General features: G+C 40.2%; 2 protein-coding genes across 2 annotated transcripts; one reads left to right on the top strand and one right to left on the bottom strand.

The window, feature by feature from the left end:
* Positions 1-3,410: 3,410 nt before the first annotated feature.
* Positions 3,411-4,661, bottom strand: LOC137991897 (uncharacterized). The gene has a single exon (XM_068836925.1). It carries the CDS (start codon positions 4,659-4,661, stop codon positions 3,411-3,413), a length of 1,251 nt encoding a protein of 416 aa, XP_068693026.1.
* A 2,352-nt stretch (positions 4,662-7,013) lies between these two features.
* LOC137993708 (uncharacterized) lies at positions 7,014-19,915 on the top strand. The gene is made up of 2 exons (XM_068839686.1): positions 7,014-8,672; positions 14,547-19,915. Exons 1-2 carry the CDS (start codon positions 8,609-8,611, stop codon positions 18,887-18,889), a joined length of 4,407 nt encoding a protein of 1,468 aa, XP_068695787.1. The 5' UTR covers positions 7,014-8,608; the 3' UTR covers positions 18,890-19,915.
* The last annotated feature ends 4,331 nt before the right edge of the window (positions 19,916-24,246 follow it).

Raw genomic sequence — 24,246 nt, 5'->3', positions numbered from 1 at the left:
ATTTAGGACAAACAGATTTCCATGTTTTAGGATTGTCCGGGTTGTAAATGTTCAAGAGAGCATTTCTATAATACTCAAAAAGTTTGTTTTTAAACGAAGCGAGTGAAAGAGAATTGTCTCTAATGTAGGTAGGTAGAGAATTCCAGATCCTGCTTGTACGTATAAAGAATGAACGTTGGTAAGTTAAAGTTCTACATCTCTTGGTAGTATAGGTAGTAGCATTACTGGCATGACATGATCTTGTTACTCTTGCAGACCTGCGTATGGTTGGTAAAATGCTGCGGTCAATGTCTAATAAGTCCATTTGTAGCTTTATATAAAAATGCTACGTCCATCATCTCGTGCCAATAGCTTATCGGTAGTAAGTTGCACTGAATAAGTCTATCCTGGTATGACCATTCAGTTTGGAAGGGTAACATTAAGATGTATTTAGTTGCTCTTCTTTGGACACGTTCGATGCTTTTCATCAGTTCGATTCATTGAGGGACCAGACTTGGGTTGCATAACCCAGGTGCGGACGTACAAGAGCCAAGTACATACTTCGGCGAGTGCTAGATTTCCTGATGTACCTTGATGATCGACGAATAAATCCAGGTAGCTTATTTGCCTTATTGGATTGATGGTAAACTTGGTTAGTCCACGTCAGATCGCTAGAGATCCACACACCCAAATCTTTCTCAGCTGTTGTAACGTCTAAGACAGACCCGTTCATAAGATATTGATGCTCGGTAGGATTTCACTTTCTTGTTATATGCTGAGACTTACATTTTTGTTGATTGAATTGGAGGAATGTTGATGTAGACCAATCCATAAGGCTGTCAAGATCGGACTACAGGGCCTTAAGAGTCATCGACAGAGTCGATAAGCTTTTAGATTTTCGTGTCGTCAGCAAAGCATGCCACGTTGGATGAACTGCACCTATCAGGTAGATTGTTTACAAACAGCAAGAATAGCAGTGGACCCAGTAGTGATCCTTGAGGGACCCCAGATGATACCAACACGTCCATAGAAGTTTCGCCAGAGACTGTAACCCTTTGTTTGCGATTAGTCAGATATCAATCAATAATCAATAATCTTTATTTATACACGATGAATATTTATAGCGATGCTTCCCTTGTGGGGTCGTGTCTAAATAATTAAGTAAGATAACTTAATAAATTAGAAAATAAATAGGATATACACCAGCTAAAATCTTATAGGTACTTACTACTTACAAGTCTAAAACGATAAAAGCTCAAAATTCTAAAATACAAGGTGGTACTCAAGTATCGACTAGTTATTAACACTAATTATACTTAAAATATTCCTCCCTTCTGTTTAATGTTTGAGGGGAGATACAGTCGAAATCTAGGTGTAGCAGAGCCTTTGACCGTCTTGCCATTATCGCGTATTTCTTTACATTGTCTATATCGTTATTAAGTTGAGGAACCAACGTGTTCCAAACTATTGCTCCTCTACGAGCTACAGAGTTCCTCATGTAGTTGGTGTTAAAACGAGGGACATCAATTTTCAGTTTTTTCCTAAGTTGATATCGCTTGATGTTATTGTTCTTAATAATAACTGACATAGCGTCTGGAGTCAGGTTATTGTGGATTAAATACATAAGCTTAGCTAAGCTAATTTTATACGTAGAGGCTAAAGAAGACCAATTAGCCGTCATAACATCTGCATTAGACTTCTCCCAACGTAACTCAAAGATAATTCTCGCAGCACTACAATGCAGTGCTTCTAATGCCTTAAAACCTTCCTTATTTGTGAGACCTCCCCATACTGATATACCATATACGATCGACGGCATGATAACTCTAAAATACAAGTCTAATAACATATTCTTTGGAAGAAATCTGCTACGTTTTAACAAGTTTAACTTATCAACAAAGCCTTTTTTAACAACACTAACATGTTTAGACCAGTTTAGTTGATCATCTATCAATACGCCTAATAAACGAGAGTATGTAACCTATTTGATGGTGTGCTGGGCCAACGTTAACTCTTTCAATGGGCCAGTGAATCTTCCACGATGGAGTATCATTGCTTCGCATTTCTTTGGATGAGGCACAAGGGAGTTTGTTTTGCACCAGTATAGAAGCTCTTCTAAAGCTTTGTTAAGTTCAGAAATTACTGCGTCGATAGAATCGCCAATGCAATATAGGGTTGTATCATCAGCATACAAGTAGGTTGTCGCAGTGGTTATAGCTTCAGGTAAATCACTTGTGTAAAGAGAAAATAAGGTCGGTCCTAGAACAGAACCCTGCGGTATTCCAGATTTAACAGTGTTAAGATCTGATGCTATACCATTTAGGACAGTATGTTGTTTTCTATTGTCAAGGTAACTGCGCAGCCAGTCAAGGAGCACTCCATTAATTCCAAAATCATTTTCTAATTTACGTAATAGCACATTATGGGAGACACAGTCGAACGCTTTCTGGAAATCTACCAGCACTATACCAACAACTTTATTTGAATCAATGGCACTCCTCCAAATTTCTGTCATATGTACTAGCAACAGCTCTGTAGAATATCCTCTCCTGTAAGCCAATTGTTTGTCTGTAATTAATTTATTTTCAATAAACGCATGGTGAATGATAGAATCAGCAACGATGGTTTCAAGTATTTTGCTAGGAACACTGAGAAGAGATAGGGGGCGATAATTTCCGATTTCAGTCTCGTCATCCTTTTTAAAAACAGGATTGACTCTCGTAGTCTTCCACTGGCTAAAGACATAGCCATCTTTCAAACTCATATTGTAAAGGAACATCAACGGGGTTAGCAATGCATCTCCAGCTTCCTTGACTATTTTCGGTGATATGTCGTCTGGTCCTGTCGCTTTATTTGTTTTGAGATTAGCTAATTTTCCAATCCAATAGGCGTCCAAACACATTGCATTGCTTGAGTTTACGTAGCAAAAGTGGGTGGCATACTTTGTCAAAGTCTTTTGACATGTCGAGGTAGATTACGTCGGTTTGCTTACCAGTATCGAGATGCTCACCAATCTGATCAAGCGCAGTGAGTAATTGCGTGACACGCGACCTTCCTGGTAGGAAGCCATGTTGAGCTGGGCTGATAAAGTGGTAGAGATGGTCCCTTACATGCGCGAGTACGCAACGTTCAAGTACTTTTTGAGACCAGTCGCAGTAATGAAATAGGTCGATAATTTTCCACACAATCCTTCCGGCCTTTCTTGTATACAGGAACGACATTAGCAACCTTCCATTCATTGGGTGTAATACCATATTGAAGGGACTTGTTGAGAAGCTTTGTAAGTGAAGAGCGATATTGTCAGCCGTCTCACGCAATAGACGAGCAGGGATTCCATCCGATCCTGTTGCTTTGTTAACGTTTAGCATCTTAAGAGATTTTAAAACTTCATCGGTGGCTAACTCTATACCCGTGAGGACTGGGCCAGTTACTTACATTGAGTCATCTGATGGAATTAAAATTGTGGATGGCGAGAAAACAGATGCAAAATAATGATTAAACAGCTGAGCAATTTCTTTTGGTGTAGAAGCTGTAGTTGGTTGCTCACTACGTCCATGAGCGTTGACTGACCCCAATGACATCACGTCCGGGAAGTTGGAAGATTTGTTGGTAAGTTTGAAAATTGACCAAAATCTCTTAGGCTGGCTTCGGATGCCCAAAGACTGGAAGTAATTCGCTCGGCTTTCTCTTATTAGGTGTTTAGTTCTGGCTCTAAGAGTCTTAAATTTGTCTCGGAGAATTTCATTTCGAGGCAAGAGCTTTAGTTTCTTTCTGACTGATTCTTTTTTCCTTAGGAGAAATAGGATGTCCCCTGTTAACCAAGGAGGGGCATTTCTCTTCCGTATGGTCTTTAACGGTATGAAATCAGCAACAGCGGCTAAAAATGTGTCTTTCCAGAATGTCCAATCCTGGTTGATGGTATTATTATCCTGGAGGACATTAGATAGGTTCACGGATTGGAGGGCAGATCGAAGTCCTTCAAAGTCTCCTCTTCGGTAGTCGTAGACTGATCTTGTAGGTGCTTTTTGTTTTTTAACAGAGGCCTTAAGAGAAAAAGTTACAACGGAGTGGTCCGTAAAAAGGCCAACCTGATCAGGGTGTAGAATAGCGCCCAGTTCAACAATATCCGGAACATTTGTTAAAACAAGATCGAAAATGTTACTATCCCTTGTAGGCAAGGTGACAATTTGTGAGAGGAAATAATCACCTAATATTGAATGGAATTTAAGTTCATCAGCACCTCTGGTTCTTTCAGGGTTGTCCCATGAGATCTTAGGGAAATTAAAGTCACCACAAATTAGAATATTGCTGAAACGGTCACAAACTTGAGAAAGCGTTGAATTTAATTTTTCCAGCCAAGTACCATCGGAATTAGGTGGTCTATAGCAGCAGCACAGGCAAATATTAATGTTGCAGCATGTTGTAACTTCAGCAAAACAGATCTCCATGTCAGTTTCGATAAATATTTCCCTTGCTGATTTCAATGAACTTGACTTAATAGCTAATAACACGCCGCCACCGTGTGTATCTCTGTCATTCCGTACAATAAAGTAGTCTTCAGGAAGGATTTCTAAATTAAGCACATCGCTCGAAAGCCAAGTCTCGCTTACAAATATTATATCAGATTCTTCAGCATAAGCTAGTTCCTGGAATCTTGAGAGATTGCACTCAAAACAATCCATTGTTTTGTGCTAGCTTTTGAAACTCCGAGCGTTAGAAACTAGGAAATTCAAGGTTGAACGTTTTCGATCCAGATAACGGCCTTGAAATGGACCAGGATGTGTAGAGATGTCTCCACATAACAGCAGTAGACCGATAATGAAACCACTGCAATCGTCATATTTACGGGTAGATAATAGTGATGTTGTGATAGAAGCTGTATTATCTCGACCACGGTGACTCCATTTAGGTCCATGCGGAGGCTTAAAATAACGCCAGCCAAGGGATGCAAAACTCACCGGAGGAGATGTAAAGCTTAAAAGAAAAAAAGTCGTAACGCCAGGCGATTGAGAGCGAAAGCAGTTAGCTAACGAGAACGATAATACTAGAGAGAGTAAAACGACAAGACCGTCACGCCCGACCGGAATGTTGAGTTCACTATTGTTTTTGCTCCTTAAATAAATGCAACGGAGGCATGTCTTTTGGTAGGCTGTAGATTGATTTTGCCGTTCTGCATTATTTTAAAACGTTCAAGTGATTGAGACGAAGCCTGAGGGTTACAGCCTCCCGAGACCACAAGTGAGTGGGAAAAAGATGGTAGGATTAATTTGAAATATAAGGCTGTCAGAAGTCCGTTCGGCAAAATCTAGATGTTTTGAGAAGATTCAGTTTCTTGACGACGGTTTTCTTGACGTCGCAAATACGTTGCCTCCAATGGAACTTTGAGTAAATTGTTACCCCAAGAACTTTGCTCTGTTATGACTCTTTTATTAACCCAGTCAATAGTTCTGCCACCTAGCCACTAGAAGGAAGCATGATTTCGCATTTCCGTGGGTGTGGTGCAAGATGATTCTCAGTGCGCCACTTGTAAAAGGCGCTATAAACCTTATTCATAAATGGCACCTGTCACTTTGGCTAATGTGAAAATTAGCCTACCAAGCCTCATTTTAAGGCAAGAATTCTTTTCAATTCACTGAAGGATTTCGACTGCACTGCACCATTTTAAGGGCCTGTTTACAAGGGGGAGGATAACCCTGGTACTAGGATTACACAAGCACTCGCACGTTTCTTTTTCTTTTTTTTTTACAAGCGGCGTGGTCATAAGGCAGATAGGGTTACCCTGCTTGTAGGCGGGGCCTAAAGATTTAAACAGCCTTATGTCAGTTAGGGAGCTTTTTGAGCCACGCTAAAAGTAGACCTTGATGACTGACTTTTCGTTCAAAAATTGAGTAGGAAACAGAGTCTACAGATTAAAACAACGTCGACCTTATAGTTGTGTCGGCTTCCTGGGAGAATACTCTCTAGATAGTAAAGGACCTTCCGACGTTAAATAAGGTTTACCTTTACCTTTACCTTGAGGCCGGAATCCAAAGATTTTCTCCATGATTCTTTTAGTTGACTAATAAGAGTTCTGTGGAGCGGAGCAAAGTCGATTTGCAAGTCGTCTTAAGTGATTTTAAAAGTTTATTCTTAAAAAGTCGTTTTGGATGATTATAAGTCCTTTTTATTCCATCTCAATTTTTTTGGATGGATGGCCTATCCAGGTCTCGGTCTGTAGTAATATTATTTGGAGCAATTTTCTAGATAAGCTTTTTCCTTCGCAGGACATCTGCAGCTTCCTTACAGTTTGTCTCTCTGTCAGAAATGCCTTGGTACCCCCGTTCCTCATCACTACTCAGTCTCATTTTAAATCCTCAGGGCCCTTTCCAGTCGCAATAATACTCTCAGTCTTAATCCAATACGGGAAGCACTGTAAACTAAAATACGGGATTACCAAACTAGAGTTAATAATTTCAATGGCTCTTTCCTGAAAATAGCATTACATTTCAAAATTATTCGTTTGTTTTCTGTAAATGTGGCAGTAATATTTTATAATATGCAGTGTGTTTTTTGAATGGAGTCAATTAGCCTTAGTCCCTAAACCTGGTTTTCAAAAGCGACGCAAGAACAAACGCAAGCATAATAATGGCTATTTCACCATGTAAACGGGATTATCGGAATTTTCCTTATGCCTGCGCTTATGTTTCGTTTTCATTTAGCTATTTATGCTAGGGCAAGTGCTTACGTCGCTAGTGAAAACCAGGCTTTACACAACTCGTGTTTTTAAACATTACATAACATTTCCCCAAATATTTGTAGTTTTCATTTCATCTTATATACTATATACTATATATGCAGTTACGAGAACCAAAAAACTCTCAACTGGAGGAGAGTACAAGTCTCCAGTTGGGCAGCAACTGGAGGAGAGTACAAGTCTCCAGTTGGGCAGCAACTGGAGGAGAGTACAAGTCTCCAGTTGGGCAGCAACTGGAGGAGAGTACAAGTCTCCAGTTGGGCAGCAACTGGAGGAGAGTACAAGTCTCCAGTTGGGCACATGATTAAAAAAAGGCACGGCAGCTTGAAGCTCAAGAAAACCCCACATTCCTGCCTGTCTCAGAACTTAATGCTTTGTCATACTTGATAAAGATACAGTTTCTTTTTATAAGAATATATTTTATAAGAATATGAAGGCTGAAATTTGCGAAATTTCAAGAATATTTTAAGAATAAAGCCGAGGCTGAGATTTCGAAAAGGATAGATATAACTTTGTGTGTTGAAACATCTGTAAATACAATACAATTTTGTTTTTAAATTAACCGTATAAAATTATTCCTTTCTCTGAACGGCGAAACTAGCCAACAAAACGAAACAACCTGCGCTAGCTATAACAAAATGTTCAACGCTAATGACAGTTCGATGAACGGTACATGTAATACATACGTACAGTATTCAGCACAAAAGACATTAACTAAACCGCTAAAAAGTTTTATGACAAATTCTTTCTTTTTAAGTAACAAAACCTAGCGAAAACAGATCTAGATACCAAACACTTGTAATTGATACCCCAATAAATTCTAAAACAGAAATGTCATAAGCTATAATTTAAGAATAATACAAGAAAAATCGGCAGAAAAATAAGAATATTCAGCCTGGGCCGGGAAAGAAGAGTGTAACCCGGGGGCTGATTGCAAAGAGACGATCGAAAAGGACAAAAAATTACATATAACGCAATAACTATTTTTACGAAATAGATGGCACCAGCTCATTGTGAAAGGGTCATCTATTGATAAATTAAGAATAAAAACTATTTACTTAATTTCGAGTTGTAGAAAGTGCAACTTACCACTTATGACGGATGTCAAGTAGCGAGATCGAAAGACACTATCGAGTTCCTTATTTGATTCCTCGAGCAATTTCTCAGTGGTGCTAAATGTACCCAGAGCTTTCCGACAAAATTTAAATTGTGGACAATTTAGAATTTCTTCCATAGTATCGTAATAAATTCGAAATCATTTTAATTAAAAGTTGTGTTGCATGCTATCATCTTGTGCCCTCCATTAAGCCCGGTTTTCACAAGCAACGCAAGCACAAGCGCAAGCATAAGAGCGCTTACTTCATCGTGAAAACGGGGTTGACGCAAGAATAAGCACAAACGCCAGCACAAGCATAAGGATAATTTTTTTCCTTTTTCTTGTGCATGCGCTTATGCTTGCGCTCGCTGGCGTCGAAAACGAAACGCAGCATAAGCACAAGGAAATTTGCTACGTCTGACCAATTAAAGCACTCGTTCCAGATTTTCCGCGTCTGAGCATTTGAACAAAATGGCGGATGCCGTGGTTGTTATTTAATTCTTATGTCGACGTTCGTTTTCACTAGCGTACGCCAGTAAAAACAAGGCTTAACAATGTAAATGACTTTTTCAAAGTTAGTATCAAATAATGCGCCGCTCAACTCGATACTTCAACATCCCCCCCGCCCCCCTTCCGGCACTTAATAAAACAAACAGAATCGCGTTTCGCTTTCCATTCAACTTTTATTTTTCGTGTTGATTTGGTTCGAAGCATTTTGTATTGGCCAGTCATAATCACAGAAATCTTTTACAAATATGAGATCAGTATTAATCATGTGGGCCAAACATTAGTCACCGGCAATGGCGTATAAACAAATTTTGATAACGACTTTCTTCATGTTAGCGTGGTCAAGCAAAAACTCAGGTAATTTGTTAATTTCTATCGCTAGAATCACTTTTGCCTGTCATCTTTATGAAATAATACTTTGGTAGAGGTTGCCCGTTTACCGAGTTAGGATTTCGAGTTGGATCTCGAGTTGGATTTTCGAGTTTGTTTTTGGAGCTGGATTTTTTAGTTGGATTTTCGAGTTGGATTTCGAACAACAAGAACAGACGGGACAAAAAGGTTTCGCAAAAAAAGTGCCAAATTGTTCGAAAGATCCGTTTAAACCAGGAATCTCATTTCTCTAGTTTCACGACTCTTCCCTTTGTATCGTTCGCGAATAATACCGCAAGAAAGCACTGGCTCCCGTCCTATCGACAAAGTTAAGCCCTGTCGGCCAGGTTTCCTGCTTTGATGGGTAACCAACTGGAAACGCGGTTCTGTGGGTGGTTCTTTTTTTATTTTTACTTTTTCATAAAAATTCAGTTTCTTATTTTTTCATTCTGCTGGTTTCTTTTTGACTCGACTAAGACCGAGTATATATGCTGGATAAAGAAATAAAACTGTCTTATTATAGTGTCTTCCTAACTAACAAATGAAAGCTAACCGCAGAGTGGATTTTTAAGTTGGATTCTAATTCGTTGGCCAAGAAATACCCAGTTAAGCAATTTGTACCAAGCCACTGAATGTCCAACATTGTCACACATGTACGAGTTGCACTAGCAACTAAAGTACAGAGAACCAATACCAGCAACTAATGAGATCAATATGGAGGATCACAACAATGGTCTTTCCTGAACAAAGCCATGTGAAGTGGCAGATACTTTACGCCAACAGGAGGGAGCGTTGGGATTTTCGGTTTCGGCCATTGTTTAGGGCGGTTTTTCGGTTTTTGTGTCTGTTACGGTTTCGTATTTTTCCTTATTTTAGCATTTGGTATCAGTTTTCGGCCAAAATACAAGCGGTTTTTCGGATATGGTATCCAACCGAGTTTTCGGTTTTGCCTGTTTGGTCTCTGGTTTCTGGTTTCCTCAACCACGAGCGCGTGCCGCGGGAGCCAAACGCAGACGTCACGATTGAGAGGAAGGCGTGACAAACCTCAACCTCTCTGGTCGTGTACCTTTGATCTGGGACTTTGACCTTGCTTGTCACTAAAGGTCAGGTTGCGAGATATGGCTGCCAACGTGTCTTCAAAGGAAGAAAGTCAAGAAGCAATTGTGGACTGTGTCGCCTTTAATTATGAAGAGGGGAAAAAATGGGAGAATTTCAGAGAGAAAAACAAGTTCAGGTGCAAAGTGAAAAAGTAAGAGAGAAGACTGCAGAAGCTAAAGAACTGTGTTTGGTAAGTCAATGGAATCAATATAATGATTTACATTACAATGAAAGGACTGAAAGCCTAATCGATCATGAAAAATCCTTGTTGATCAGTCGTTCCCAGGGTCTCTATTTACAACGATTTCCTGAGAACGAGGTTGTTGTAATTGACCCTATCTGGCCGTCAAATATCTGATAATTCTCATAGGAAGACTTAATTGCACCGAAAATACGCGGCATCTAAAGTGAATATGTCGAATCGTTTGGTGCAACTGTGAAGGAGAGCCTGAAACGCGCTGCACACTGTGGTACCCTAAGCCCAACACCAATGTGTCTCTTGAAAATGTACCGTTGGTGACACCTTAACCTGCGGCCAACCTTTCTTCACATGACTGTTAAATCTTGCGCAATTTGGCCTAATCATATAGTGCAGCAGCAAGACAAAGGACAGCGCGGCAAGAGACAACATTGGCTAAGCACGGGACATTGCCAACATTTCTTCATCAACGCCACCTCGACGTTGGTGATAAAGTGCATATGAACTTCAGGCAAGGTGGAGATCTGAACAAGGGTGAAGAGGAAGAAGCCAGTGAAAGCCGGCATTGACGAAGATGTTGATATCAGTACCGATGACACCAATTTACAAGGCCAGCAGGATGAGCTAGGGGCATCTCCAAATTTTCCGTTTGGAGGAAGGTCACGATATGGAAGGGCAGTGAGTTCAATAATCGACTCCTGCTTTAAAAAGTCAAGTCAAGTACTTTTTTCTTACCACAGTAAACGTCACACTAAGTTTCCGAAGACCACAAAAAAGGTAACAATTAAACTGTGCAATTGCATGTTAGACCATTTTGCAGTCAAAACAGGTCGTAGGTGACTGATTGCCGTAAGATTTCAATCGAATCTCTGAATCAACGTCTAGCTTCTCAAAATTCTCGATTTCCGATGGTAGTTTTCAGAGCTATAGGATAGCTTTTTGCGTTTGCGAAATCCGTAATTTAAACAGAGACTAGAAGATATGCCTCATTCACAAATAGCATCTACATACAATGATGAAATTAAGATAGTTTAGTCCGTATCCTCCAGTGCCACTAATGTTGGCTTCAACGCAGGTCATATTGGGCTCCTGCTCCTACTGAATTCAAACCTATGACCGCTGCGATGCTGGTGCAATCCGCTCTACCAACTGAGCTATGAAGCCACTCAGTTTGGGGCAGGATAATTCGTTGGGCTTATTAAAAATTATTTGTTCCGGTGAAGGACTCGATCAATGGAATAAATGTGTTATTTGAAGTGCAGGTTATAGACAAATCTCTTTGGAGCCATCAAAGAGGAGGTATAAGTATCTATAAGAGATAGTTGATTAAATAAGCAGCCCATAATGGACAACAGCTCTATATTCCTGTCACGGCGTTTTTACAGACCGCGATTTACTTTTGGATTGAATTTCCCGCGAATGAAATTCTCACAGGAGCTCGATGACCAATCACAAGAAACTAACTTGTTGTTCGCTCCTAGTCATAGGCTCCTGTTTCATTTGTCCATATAAGTCTCTCATTCGAAGAATTTTTTGTTTGTAACTTGAAACAAATTGAGGGGTGATCCACAGGGGTGGTCCATGGACCTGGGGTCACTGTTCTGTATACGTTCTGTCGCGAACGTAGGAGTAGGCCTGTCAAAACCCTTTAACTTCCAACTCGAAACCCAACTCGAAATCCAACTTGAAAATTCAACTCGAAATCCTAACTCGGAAAATAGTCTGTCTCACACTTTGGTAGATATTCTTTCTACGGTGTGAGTCTTGGACAAAGATTCCAGCTACTTGACCGCCGAAGTAATATGCATAGAAGTCAATAATTGTAACGAAATAGACTGCACCAGCTCAGTTTGGAAGTGTCAGCTATTGATAAATTAGGAGAAAGAACTGTTTACTTAATTTCGAGTTGCGGAAACTGTATAACTTACCACTGATGACGGATGTCAAGTATCGAGATCGAACGAGACTAAGGAAATGCTAAGCTATTTTTTACACGTCATACGATAATTCTTCTAAGACAATGATCGAGTTCCTTATTTGATTCCTCGAGCAATTTCTCAGTAGTGCTAAACGGACCGGCAGAACGTTCTGACAAAATTAAAATTGAGGAAAATTTAAACATTTTTTCAATAGCATCGTTATTAATTCGAAATCATTTTAATTAAAAGTTGTGTTAACATGCTATCATCTTGTGCGTTCTGTAACGTTGCAAATGACTTTTTCAAAGTAAGTATCAAATGAAAGGATTTTTGCCTCTTCTTTTTCGCAAGGAGAAGTTGAATTTCTGCCTGTTTGGGAATGGTTTAGAACAAATATGTAGTCTTTCAATTTCCTTCTCTTTTACAGCACGCTCGAAATCAAACTCGGAATATAGAAATCGGGGTTTTCGTGGTAATGAAAAACTGTACACGGAGGTAAAACTAAAATAATACATCAGTGTTATTGCCAAGTCGTTTGATGACCAAAAAAAAAAAAGAAAACTAGTAAAAGAACTATGAATTCAGAGTTTGTTAAAATTTTTCTCAAGCTTAACGTAATTTCAAAGTAATTTTCCCGATGAAGATCTAACAAGACGCCAAAAACCCTCATTGGTGACGTTGTTGCTAGGTCATTTGGTCGTTAATTTGTCTTTAGGGAGCTTAAGCACGCGCATTTAATTTTTGAGATGAGGAAGGCAACCTGAAGAGAACATTTCGCGTGCCAGGACAATGGTGTCTCCTAGATTTTTATACTAATCATCTCTAATGGAATAAATATACTTAGCACTATAAATGTGGTTGAGTGAAGACAAATTGAAAGGGAAAATAAGTCACTTCCGGAAGAGAAGACAACTGGGTTGGATTGCCAGTTATTTAAATGGGAGAATGCAGTACACAGCTGTAAATGGATATAACTCTGACACTATGCCTGTATCCGTCGGTATACCACTGGGATCTGTGCTCGGCCCTACGCTGTTCTCTTTGTTTGTTAACGATTTACCGTCAAGTGTAAAATCAGGCTCCGTTTACTTAATCGCTGACGACGTTACGATTTATTGCATTAAAAAAACGGCAGACGAAGCGGTTGCTCAGTTGGACAAAGCTTTAGACGAACTTTACGATTGGTGTATTTTAAATCGCCTTACCCCGCATCCGCAAAAAAGCGAAGCCATGCTAATTTGTAAAACCCGCGCAATGGAGCCAGTTGCTCCAATTCACATCGGCACTGATGCCATAGGGTGGGTTAACAAATCTCGCTTACTGGGTATAACAGTTGACGATAAACTTTCTTGGGTGCCGCATATTTCGGATCTCAAGAGGACTTTCGCAAAGAAGCTAGACCTTATTAGGAGGTCGAGGTTCAGTACCAAAGGATGGTCTTATTAACTTTTATTTCAAAGTCATATTGCCAGCAGTAACTTACGGCCTCGTTCTGTGGGGGTCGTACTTTAATGCCGACCTTTTTTATTCATTGGAACGATTGCACTGTAAAACGGCAAGGATAATTTTTAATTTATCAAAGGATACGAGATCGTCGGACGTGTTAATACAAGCTGATTGGCATCCGTTGAGCTATTATTATAAGCTAGTTCTGTTAAAGCTCATGCACAAAGCATTTCATGATAAGCTCCCTAAAGTGCTATCAGATAATATTGTGACGAAACGCCCTACACGAGCTTCAGATTCTTTAACGGTGCCTCGTTTCAACTTTACCTATGGCAAAAACTCTATCGCTCGTAGAGGCCCCGTACTATGGAGTATTTTAATTTCTAACGACAAGAACTTTTCTAATACGAGTTATAAAAACCTGAAGAGGAAAATCCGTTCAATGGACATTTTTAAAGAGTTGACTTTCAAAGAGACCTCTACAACAACCACAAATTTTAGACGTAATTTAAGTCTAGATAGTTTGATTCTGTTACTTTATTATGCACACATTTTGTTCTTAGGTTTGGTATTATGCACGACCCCATAAGCTGCATAGCTTTTATTATCATCGTGCTAAAATAAAGGCTGTCTGTCTGTCTGTCCGTCCGCGTCTCAAAAACGCGCGTGCTTAAGGTCCCTTTTGATCGTTGAGCAGACCGTTGAGCAGAATCTGGCCGAGGTCTGGGACACAGTATGTTGCCATGGTAACATAATTGTAAATCTCATATTGCGTATCAAATCTAACAGAATCTTTCTACAACGAATCAAACATTTCTGATAGGAATTAGGTGTCTCTTTCTTCATATATTTGAATAAAAAGTTGTTGAGTGTATGACGTCGTCACTTAGCTAATTTGCATACTTTAAAAATTTCAATATCTCCATAACGAAAAGAGATATTTTCAAAAAGTAAACAGCACTTTTCTTCTCGTGCAGACTGCTCGTAAACAATTCAAAATAGATTAGATAAGAGAGAAGCGAATTTCGTCATAGTAGCTCTTTTAGCACTTTTGTTCTAAAAAAGGCGTTGAACAACATTTAAGTGACTTTCCTACTCTGAAACGGTAAACCTGCTTTGAGAAAATTGTATAATGTTTTTTACAATGGTCCTTCCTCTTCACATAACAATACACCTTTTTGCTCTCATTAACAATTTCAGGTTCCAAAGTCACGGAAGTATTTGTGTCTCTTCATGGAAATGACTGCAAAACTTGTGGCAGTCGAAGTCTCCCTTGTAAGTCCATTGCCCTTGCCGTTTATCACGTGGGCTATGGCGGGTACATTTATCTGGATGGACGTGGGACCAAGGAATGCCCATATGGCTGTAAAGCCGATCGCAATATTCCCATTGATCATCGAGGTATTTATATCAACAAAAGTTTGACTATTGAGGGTTTATACTCCACTCCACACGTTTTATGCCCTGAAGGATTTCATTTTCAAAAGACAAATGATGAGCAGGAGACATTCAGGTTAGAGCTGTCAGGAATCGATTTTCAACAAACGCCAATCAGTTGTGACGACTGTCAACACGTCCTAATCCACAACTGTTCTTTCCATGATGCTTTAAGTGCCTTGGCTATTGCACTACACAACATTACGTCTTTCCAGCTTGACATTCAGAGCAATTCAACTTTTTACAATAACTCTCAATGCATCAACGTTCTTCTTCTCAATAAAACTGAAAGGAAAAGAGTTTCTGTTAGTCTTAACATCAAAAATGCAATGCTTGAAAAAAATGGCCTATATGGCCAACGCCGATCTGAAGGAGGAGTCATGAAGATCACATCAGTTGCAGACGGTGAATTGTGTCCAATATACTTGTACATTTCTTGCACTAAGGTTATCAGTTCTGGCAATAAAGGTCCCTTCATAAGTGTTAACGTTTCGACAGCGGTTACAGACGAGACATACAAAGATGTCAGGTTATATCAGAATGGAAAATTCGAAGGGAAAGGAAAACAAAGTGTGCAAAGTTTATATTTCTCACGTTCTAGAGAAACAAAAGCAAAGTTCATCTCCATAACTTGCCATGACAACCCAGACGTGCAGTGCATTGTGGTTCAGTCCGAAAGGGCGGCTATAATCATTAAAGGTTCGTTGTTTTACAACCAATCTGTTTCGAAAAAAAAATCCGGCTCTTGCTTATCTATCACTGCAAAAATCAATGGATCTTTAAGGATTGTAAACTCTTATTTCAAGAACAATAAAGCTGGCGCCGGCGGATCGCTTTATGCCAATAGCAAACATGGATTTCTAACAATCGACCTCGCCAATGTTACATTCAGCGAATGTGCAGCCCGGATTGGATGCGCAATATCAATTGGAATAACGCCTGGAGACTCACCGCGTAGACAGTGGGGTCCGCACAGGTTATATTTTGGCGTCAGGAATGTAACTATTAAACAGTGGAGAGGATATCGTTACAAAACAAAATGCATTGATGTAGATGTTTTACTAGATGGTGGAATTGTGACACTAGAGGAGTCCAGGTTTACGAAGAAAACCCAAACAAGAGGCGCTGGAGCTTTTCGTGTAATTACTACCGGAGGCGAAAGTAATGTAACAATTTCAAAATGCATTTTCAAGGAAGATGCGTTGAAGGCAACGAAAGGGAGGATTGTCGTAATAGAGGCCGTAAATGGAAACGCAGGGATGGTAAAGGTTTCGGACAGTTTCCTGGAGTGTAAAGTAAATAAAGGGGTAGGTCTGTACATAAGTCCCAAATATCGCATTAATCTTTTCAACGTTACAGTCATCTCTTTTAAATATGGATTGCAAATAGTGTCATCACCTCCGAAAAACGGCTCTTTTCCAATTGATATTTCCGTTGATAATTGTTCTTTTGTCAATAATATCAAAGACATGATGGTAACTTTATTAGGTCCAACATCAGTCCATGTAGCTATCAGAAACACCAGGTTTACCACGAGCAACGGAACAGTGACTTGGGACGAAACTAGCGATAGTTATGCTATTCGCTTAATGATCCCACCACTCGATTATGTCAATTTCTCAAAGGCGGTCATCGAAATTGACAATAGTGAATTCCACCACAGACCACCCAGCTACTTTGCTCTTTTATTTGAAGGGCTGAAACATGTGATAATAAGACGCTCGCTCTTTCGTAATTGTGTCGTCGCTTACCGACGAACATGGACAAATAAGAAAACGGGTTACTTCTACGAGACAGCTGCTGGCGCCATCTCTGTTTTATTAAATCCAGACAAAGCGCGTAATTTTGGGTGTGTGAACACTCGAGGTACACACCCCTCATGGCACTACAACAGCCATATTCTGTTTGAGGATACGACTTTTGTGGAAAACTTAGGAATTAAAGTTGGAGCTGTCTATATCAGCAATGGTAAAACCACCTTTAGACGATGTAATTTTCGCGACAACTTTGGCATTCATCATACTGGACACGTCTATTCTGCATTTGGAACAGGCCGCGTAGATTTCGTAGATTGCTCGTTTTTGAGGACAAAGAAAAGTATGACAGTTTCAACCGGCCCCTCGTATAATGCAGGTAGCTTCCTTTATTCTGGAAGCGGAGGTCCTTTAAGACTTGAAAACACATCAATGATATCACTGAAATTTAGCAGGAGCACTGTTCCAGTTGTTGATATCTCTAGCGGGGGATTTTTTGATATGGATGAAAGATCGAAGATACAGTGTAGCGAAGGACAGGGGCTTTTATTAGAAAATAGTACGCACTTTGTATACACAGAGAAAAACAACAGCATTTGCATATTGAACACTACAGTTTTGAAGTATTCTTGTAAACCCTGCTATCCTGGTTATTACAGCCTTCAAACAGGGGTTTCAAAAGGCTTAGCCGTGACCTCCACTCCTGAGTGCCATACATGTCCCTTCGGAGCCATCTGCATTGAAAGTAACATTGCTGCGAAACCAAATTTCTGGGGTTATTCAACATCTAACCGTCCCCAGGAGCTACAATTTATCGCCTGTCCGGAACATTACTGTCCTTCAACTGTTTCAACAGGTTATAACAGTTGCCAAGGAGATAGGAACGGTACTCTCTGTGGACAATGTGCAAAAGGGTTTACTGAGACTCTTTTCTCAAGTAACTGTCGCAAGATGACAAAATGCAACGACTATTCTGTGTGGATTGTGACCATCTTTTTGACGATAATACTTGCTCTTTATCTTTTGCAAAAGCCTCCGATACTGCACATCCTGACAAACCAAATGTTGTGGTTTAGGAAAAGAGGAGAAAGTCCCTCGGGAGAAGAAGTAGACGGCATTGTTGATGCTGAACATTCCGATACTGGCTATTTAAAAATAACGTTTTATTTTTATCAAGCAGCCGAGACCGTGATGGTGGTCCCTATAGAAGAAATTATTGGAAAGATTCCTTTTATCCACTTTGTAATTTCTGCTTATAATTTTAATGTCCAGTCGATCAATCAAGACCTTGGCTGTCCATTTGCAGGACTCACCGCAACAACAAAACAGGCTCTCCTTTCGTCTACAGTATTTTTTACTATGACTGACGTTTTGGTCATTTATATTGTGCATTCTGTTTTCAACGTCTTAATGGGCAGGGGAAAGCCGTCCCTCATCTGTTATATGGCCGTTGTCATGGAAGTGTTGTTACTTGGGTACGAGAGGCTTGCAGAGACGTCTTTCAGGCTAGTGCACTGTGTCTCTATCGGATCTGGAAGAAGGCTTTTTATCGATGCAAATATCCCATGCATGCAATGGTGGCAGTATCTTCTCCTTGCTTACATTGCATTTTTCCTGGTTCCTTTAATCGTCGTCCTCTACTGTGGATCTTCCATGCTATACAGATCTTCTATTACAGCAGGTGAGTTCCTCGCTGCTTGTATAACTCCACTGCCATTTCTTTTGTATTGGCTGATCAAAGAAATGCTGCAAAGGAGACGCCAGGATTCTGCTGAGCAGCATGTAGTCAACAGAGAAGTTTTGGACATACTCCATGGTCCTTTTCGTCAACCAAATGATAATGACAACGGAACACTTTACTGGGAGAGCGTGTTGATCGGTCGAAGGTTCATTCTCCTCGCTTGTGAAGCGTTCATCACAAATCTTATGTTACGCATGGTTTTCCAGGCGGCAGCATGCTTGTTGATAACAATCCATCATGTTTGGAAGAATCCCTATCGATATCCCATGGCAAATAAAGCTGAAACTTTGTCGCTTATAGCCATATCTTTAATTGTTATCCTCAACCTGGCAAAAGCAGCCCTGTTGTCATTTGGTATCACAGTTGACGGACCGAGCAAATCCAGTCTGAAAGCTCTAGAGTGGTTTGAGGTGTGTGCCTTGGCATTTGTCCCAGCGTTAGTGTCCATGTTGGTCGCATTTGCCGTTCTCTCTCAGCTGGCAAGGTGTGCGCTTTTTCTAATCGAGCATTTTAGATTTTTTTGCTGGAAGTTCTGTTGCTATCCGTGGTATACAGACCAAGAGCAAAGACCTCTCCTGCTCGTTGCTGAACAGAACATTCAGAGAAGGTAAAATTATACTTTGATCGCTAGTTTGTTTGACTCGGTCTTGATGTGATATTATAAGATTTCATTTGCGGTGCATCTAGTCACGAAGTAGGACTATATGTGGTCTTCTATTCAGAAGTTTAAGGGTTACTTTGTAGACGGCAGTTTTTCTTGAAAATTGAGAAACCTCCTTCTATTGACATGGAACGTAGCTTCCTAAGCAGAAAGAAGGCTAAAGCTAATCAATAAATTGATTTATCTGTACGAAACAAGTATTTTGATTACCTTGGCGAGAATAACTAATCCTTGATACCGTTGTTGTGAAACCTCTATTCTATGTCTCTGTAAACATTACAAGAATGTGTGATGTCCCTGATGGGAGATGTGTGGAGAATTATAAATGTCGGGATGAAAACAAGTCATTTGCACTGAGACCCAGAATAAAGATATCCCAATCATCTGACGCGCGTTTACGACGCGGTTATTTACCGTGAAAAGGCCGAAGCTGCATTAAACAAATTACCAAGTTTCCAAGTCAGTTACTTGTAATCATTTTTGTATATACTGCGTAGAAGTGCACATACTACCGGGATGTATATCAAGTTCCTTGATAAGGGGCTTTTCGATCTTGTATGCTTTTAGATGGGTAATAAATGTTTACAGATAACTGCTGAATTGTTTTACTTTGTATTCAATTTTCGTCCCTAAAACTCGGCACATCTTGAACCTGTCCCTTCTGTAAATAAACCAAGATCTAATGACAGGGGCTAAGTACTAGGAAACCAAAATTGTTTCAGGTTAAGAGCCAAGTATTGGGCATGAAAAGATAGGGTCGTCGCCCAATATATTTTTGCCGGAACTTGTTCCTAGAGTGCGCCGACCTTACAATCATGAGCCATGTAATTTAGTACCGTGATGGATGAAAGGGATATTCACCAATCAGCAATATGATTGTCTGTCGTGTAAAGTGTGCTACCGCTCTGATTTCGTGCACCACGTACACATGAACAATCAAAGGGGCGCTATTACACGATTGTCACTCTAAGACCATTACTCAGGGGCAGGATACGGAATGCTCATTTTATTTAGGTTACGGTTCCACAGATACATACAGAGATCTCAATTGCACTTTTGATGCAAACTTTGTTTTGTAACGTATTTCGGATTCGAATGTATAAAAAGTTCCAAATAGAGGATAATCTTGTTGGCAGAGGGTTTATTCTATACAGCCAATCTTAGCATCAATAAACACCACTCCTGCGAGTTGGACTTTTGATCAGTATGCCGCAGAAAGACAAGGATGCAGTTTGTAACGTTTAGGGGTGAATAGTTTAGGATTTCTCACTTATAAGGCAATTCCCCCCCCCCCCCCCTTTTTCTCTACAAACAAAATGGCTAATAAATGTTGCTAGTTTTTTTAGGTACTCACAATATCCGTGCTCTAACCCCCCAAGAGAAATTAAGGGCAATTTATGTGTACCTAAACAATTTCAGTAGACTCAGGGTCACTAGCAAACTAAGTGTAGTGCGGTCAGTTTGAAAATCATCCTAATGATTTCGTTTTACATGGGCTGGAACAAGCAAAATTAAAGACGAAGTACAATTCTAAAGCAATAAAAATTGAGAGTGAGTGCGATCCAATAAGCCCCACTCGTTCACCTTGAATAACTCTCGAAAGGCGAATCGTCGGCTTATCAATACTTTCATACCTGCTGACAATTTCTCTCCTCTCCTGTTCTGCAAAGATGCCGAATTTTCCAATCCGTTACACAGAGTGATACATCTGGAGATCTGAAACTGGCTGTATTGTTGGTTACCAGTCTCCCGTCGCAGCTCAAAAGTCCTTGTCGTACAAACAGCTGCGAAGTTGTTCTACTGATTTGTTTCCGTCGATTTTTGGTCTCAATTGTAGTTGTGGGCCTTTAATTTGTCAGTGTTTACAAGACCATTCAGGAGACATTATGTCAGAGGGTTTCCCTCTGCGTTTACTGGTAACAGTAGGATGATTTGAATTGAAAATCAAGATTCCCTCACTTCTCTAAATTTGAAATTTTCGAGGAGGCTCGAAATAGTTTCTCATTTTTTCACACAAATAAACATATTCTGCATGTTCTTAGATATAGTTGGGGTAATATAATATGAAGGCGAAATTTGGCCAGGGTATTAAGTACCCATCACAGATTTCTCATATCACATTTTTTTTCACAACTACCGTTACCATGGCAATGATATAAGGCGTTTCTTTGATCCTTAGAATCAACATATGTTGTCTTCTGTTCAGAACAAAACGGGACGGTGAAATCTTCCCATACTCGTGCAAGATAATAATGTTAGAAATAATCTCTAAAAGTGTACAATTCAAGAAAATCTGTAAGCAAGTTTTACAGAAAATGCGCTTTTTTCGAAATATAGCTTTATTTTTTTCTCCATGTACAGAATTCTTTTAAATTTTAAGGAATACATTTAAAATTAATTTAAGCTAACATGTACAAGGTGAAAACAATTTACTGTCTGGAAGCAGAGATATAAACGAGTAACTAGTTCGTAATTCAAGTTTCTAGTTCAGAGGCTCGACCGCAGAGCTATAGGAGACTAGTAAGAGCTAAGCAATGAAAGTAGGTTCAGGTGGCAGTTATCCCTCTACACTGCCAGGATTGAATTGCCGAAACGTAGCATTCTCACAAACTGCAGTGGAAATGGTGGTGAAAGTTTACCCGGGTAAAAAATTACGAAATATCTTTTTTTCGTTGGTGACCCGGGGACCATCAGAACCAAATCGCTCCTGATGCAGTATTAGTCTTCCACTTATGCTTACCATTTGACTCTATTTGAGCAGTGACTTTACTTCACGGTTCTTGTGTGCGTCCAAGTAAGTCTCCCTCTCTTACGTTTCCCGTGCGGGTTCCACTAAAGGGCTGTGGTGCTCCACGCCCGCTTAAGAACGAGCGTTTTTGAGACGCGGACGGCAACCTTATCTTCACACATTTACATTGCTAAGTACCTTTTCTCCATTAAAGATGATTGTCATAAAAATCTGGGAGACACCACTGTCCTGGCACACGAAATGTTCTCTTCCGGTTGCCGTCCGCGTCTCAGTCAAAAACGCGCGTGCTTATGCTTCCTAACGTCTTGAATTTTACTCTCTGCAAAAGCTACAAATATCTAAAACGCCGAAAAATGCTCATCGCAAGTTTATGATAATTAACTCCACATTGTTATCACCCATTGACAATACAAAAACGAAAAGAAAATCGGGTGCTGCTTATGATTATTTAATTTTCTATTCTCGGCTGGGTTCTCGGTTGTTTTTTCGTCAACAAACCAGACTTTTTAGAGGAGCTCAGGCGCGCGAACTCGCCAGCGAAGCACCATGGGTAATTTTTTTGGGAAATCTACCCATGCGAGAAATTCTGGTTACGGCGTCACGTACGTCCTTCTGTCCGCCCGTACAGACTGTCGGGGTGGAGGTGGTGACGCAGGAGAGCCTCTGGGGACGGGAGTGTTCGGCAATTTTCCTTGGCGGGAAACCGCGTGGCAGCATTGCATTTGGCAACTCGCGCTTTTTTGGCGGGAAATCAGATTACCGTGGAGCAACGGGGTAAAGAGCAGGAAAGTCGAAGAAAAGCGAAAAAGCATGAGAGAAGAGGTGAAAAAATTTGAAAAATTTAAGCGAAGAAAGCCTCGAGAGAAGCCGAAGGAGGAGAAGAAGAGAGAGTTTCTATGAAAATCACCGTAAGCTGACAGAAATAGGATGAGAGACAAAACACTTATTTACAACGGTTAGCCTTCAGTGAGGCAGCGAGGCATATATTAAGAAGGAAAATATTAAACTTTTTCCTTCTTAATATATGCCTCGCTGCCTCACATGTTTTGTAAAACTCACTAAAAAACGAAGAAGGCATGAAAACGTTGGCAATTCCGTGTTAACAGAGATCGTGACATATTGAACTATCACATTTATATGCTTTTTGTGTGAAATGGATGTGCAGTCGTGAGCAGCTTTGTTTGACTGTGAAATTGCAATCGAGTAAGCGAATTTACTACGCTTTAGGTTGAGAGAAGGAGTAAAGATTGTCAGTCAAACGAAAAATGTTGTGAAGGAGATTACTGTGCATGTAATTTCAGTTTTAGTTGTTGATTAACATTGCTGTTTTTTGTTTGCAAGGCTTGTTTGTTTCCTGCTGTCAGCTCAGAGGTGTTTAATCTGTTTCATCACTGTAAACTGTATACAGTAATGACGATTAATTTCAGTGTACTTTACGCAGAGGCATATTGCTATATTGCTTTCTGGGGCTAGAAACGGGAGCTCCGCTTGTAGGCTTGGCTAAATCTATATATTATTTTACTAAGACTTGTCGCTGGTACGTCTGGCCATATGGGACAACCGCTTATTTCAAGCACTGAGTCAGGAGCTCTTGGAGTATCTCTCAATTACCATCACTGATAAATAAGCATCTCTCAACCCACACCATGTTAGCAAAGAGTAAGGGGGTTCAATCCCTGGTTTTGTGGTCTAATATCTCATGCACGTGATATGGCCGGATTAGCGGCTTTAACAGCTTCATATGTGAATGGTCACTCCAGCTGTCTGTAAGGCAAAATCAATAAGTAAAATTGAACATATTCCAATGACCAATTCTTGATTAAACAGAACATTCATGCAGGCTCTCTCTTTTTCTTTATTCTCTTTGACTGTCACTTTTTTTTTTGTTCAGTCCTTCAGCAAACAAGGTCTCCAGTTGCTGCCCAACTGGAGACTTGTATTCTTCTCCAGTTGCTGCCCAACTGGAGACTTGTGCATAACAACAGTCTCCTTACCTCTGTCTGGGTGATTAATATACACTTAAGTAAAATCCGAGAGCCACACAGATGAATAAAGCTAATTGTTATATACCTAGACTTTCACTCAACAAAACGAGCATTGTAATTGGTTGATTCTTGGACACGTGCCCCTGATCAAACTCAAATGTATCCCGACCTGGATACAATTCCCCAGTTGCTGCCCGCTCCGGAGTCCTGATCAGGGCTTTCGGGATAAAAAAAACTAACTAATTTCCGGAAGGATTAGGCATTAAGTGCTTTGTTATATACTTAGCCTTTTCCTATACAACAATCGCAGCAAAACATCCGGAGCGGGCGACAACTGCGGAATTGTATCCAGGTCGGGATACATTTGAATTTGATCAGGGGCACGTCTCCAAGAATCAGCCAATCACAGTGCTCGTTTTGTTGAGTGAAAGTCTAGGTATATAACAATTAGCATTATTCATCTGTGCGCCTTTCGGATTTTCACTTAAGTGTATATTAATCACCCAGACAGAGGTAAGGAGACTGTTGTTATGCACAAGTCTCCAGTTGGGCAGCAACTGGAAAAGAGTACAA

Source organism: Montipora foliosa, chromosome 2 (genome assembly GCF_036669935.1).
Source record: "Montipora foliosa isolate CH-2021 chromosome 2, ASM3666993v2, whole genome shotgun sequence".
NCBI lineage: Eukaryota > Metazoa > Cnidaria > Anthozoa > Scleractinia > Acroporidae > Montipora > Montipora foliosa.
Note: the sequence above shows the minus strand (reverse complement) of the source record. Positions and strands in the feature narration are given on the sequence as shown.

Coding starts and splice junctions, on each gene's coding strand:
- LOC137991897 (XM_068836925.1), bottom strand. CDS start 4,661: ATGGATTGTTTTGAGTGCAATCTCTCAAGATTCCAGGAACTAGCTTAT.
- LOC137993708 (XM_068839686.1), top strand. CDS start 8,609: ATGGCGTATAAACAAATTTTGATAACGACTTTCTTCATGTTAGCGTGG. Junction 8,673..14,546: donor GTGGTCAAGCAAAAACTCAG/GTAATTTGTTAA, acceptor TAACAATTTCAG/GTTCCAAAGTCACGGAAGTA.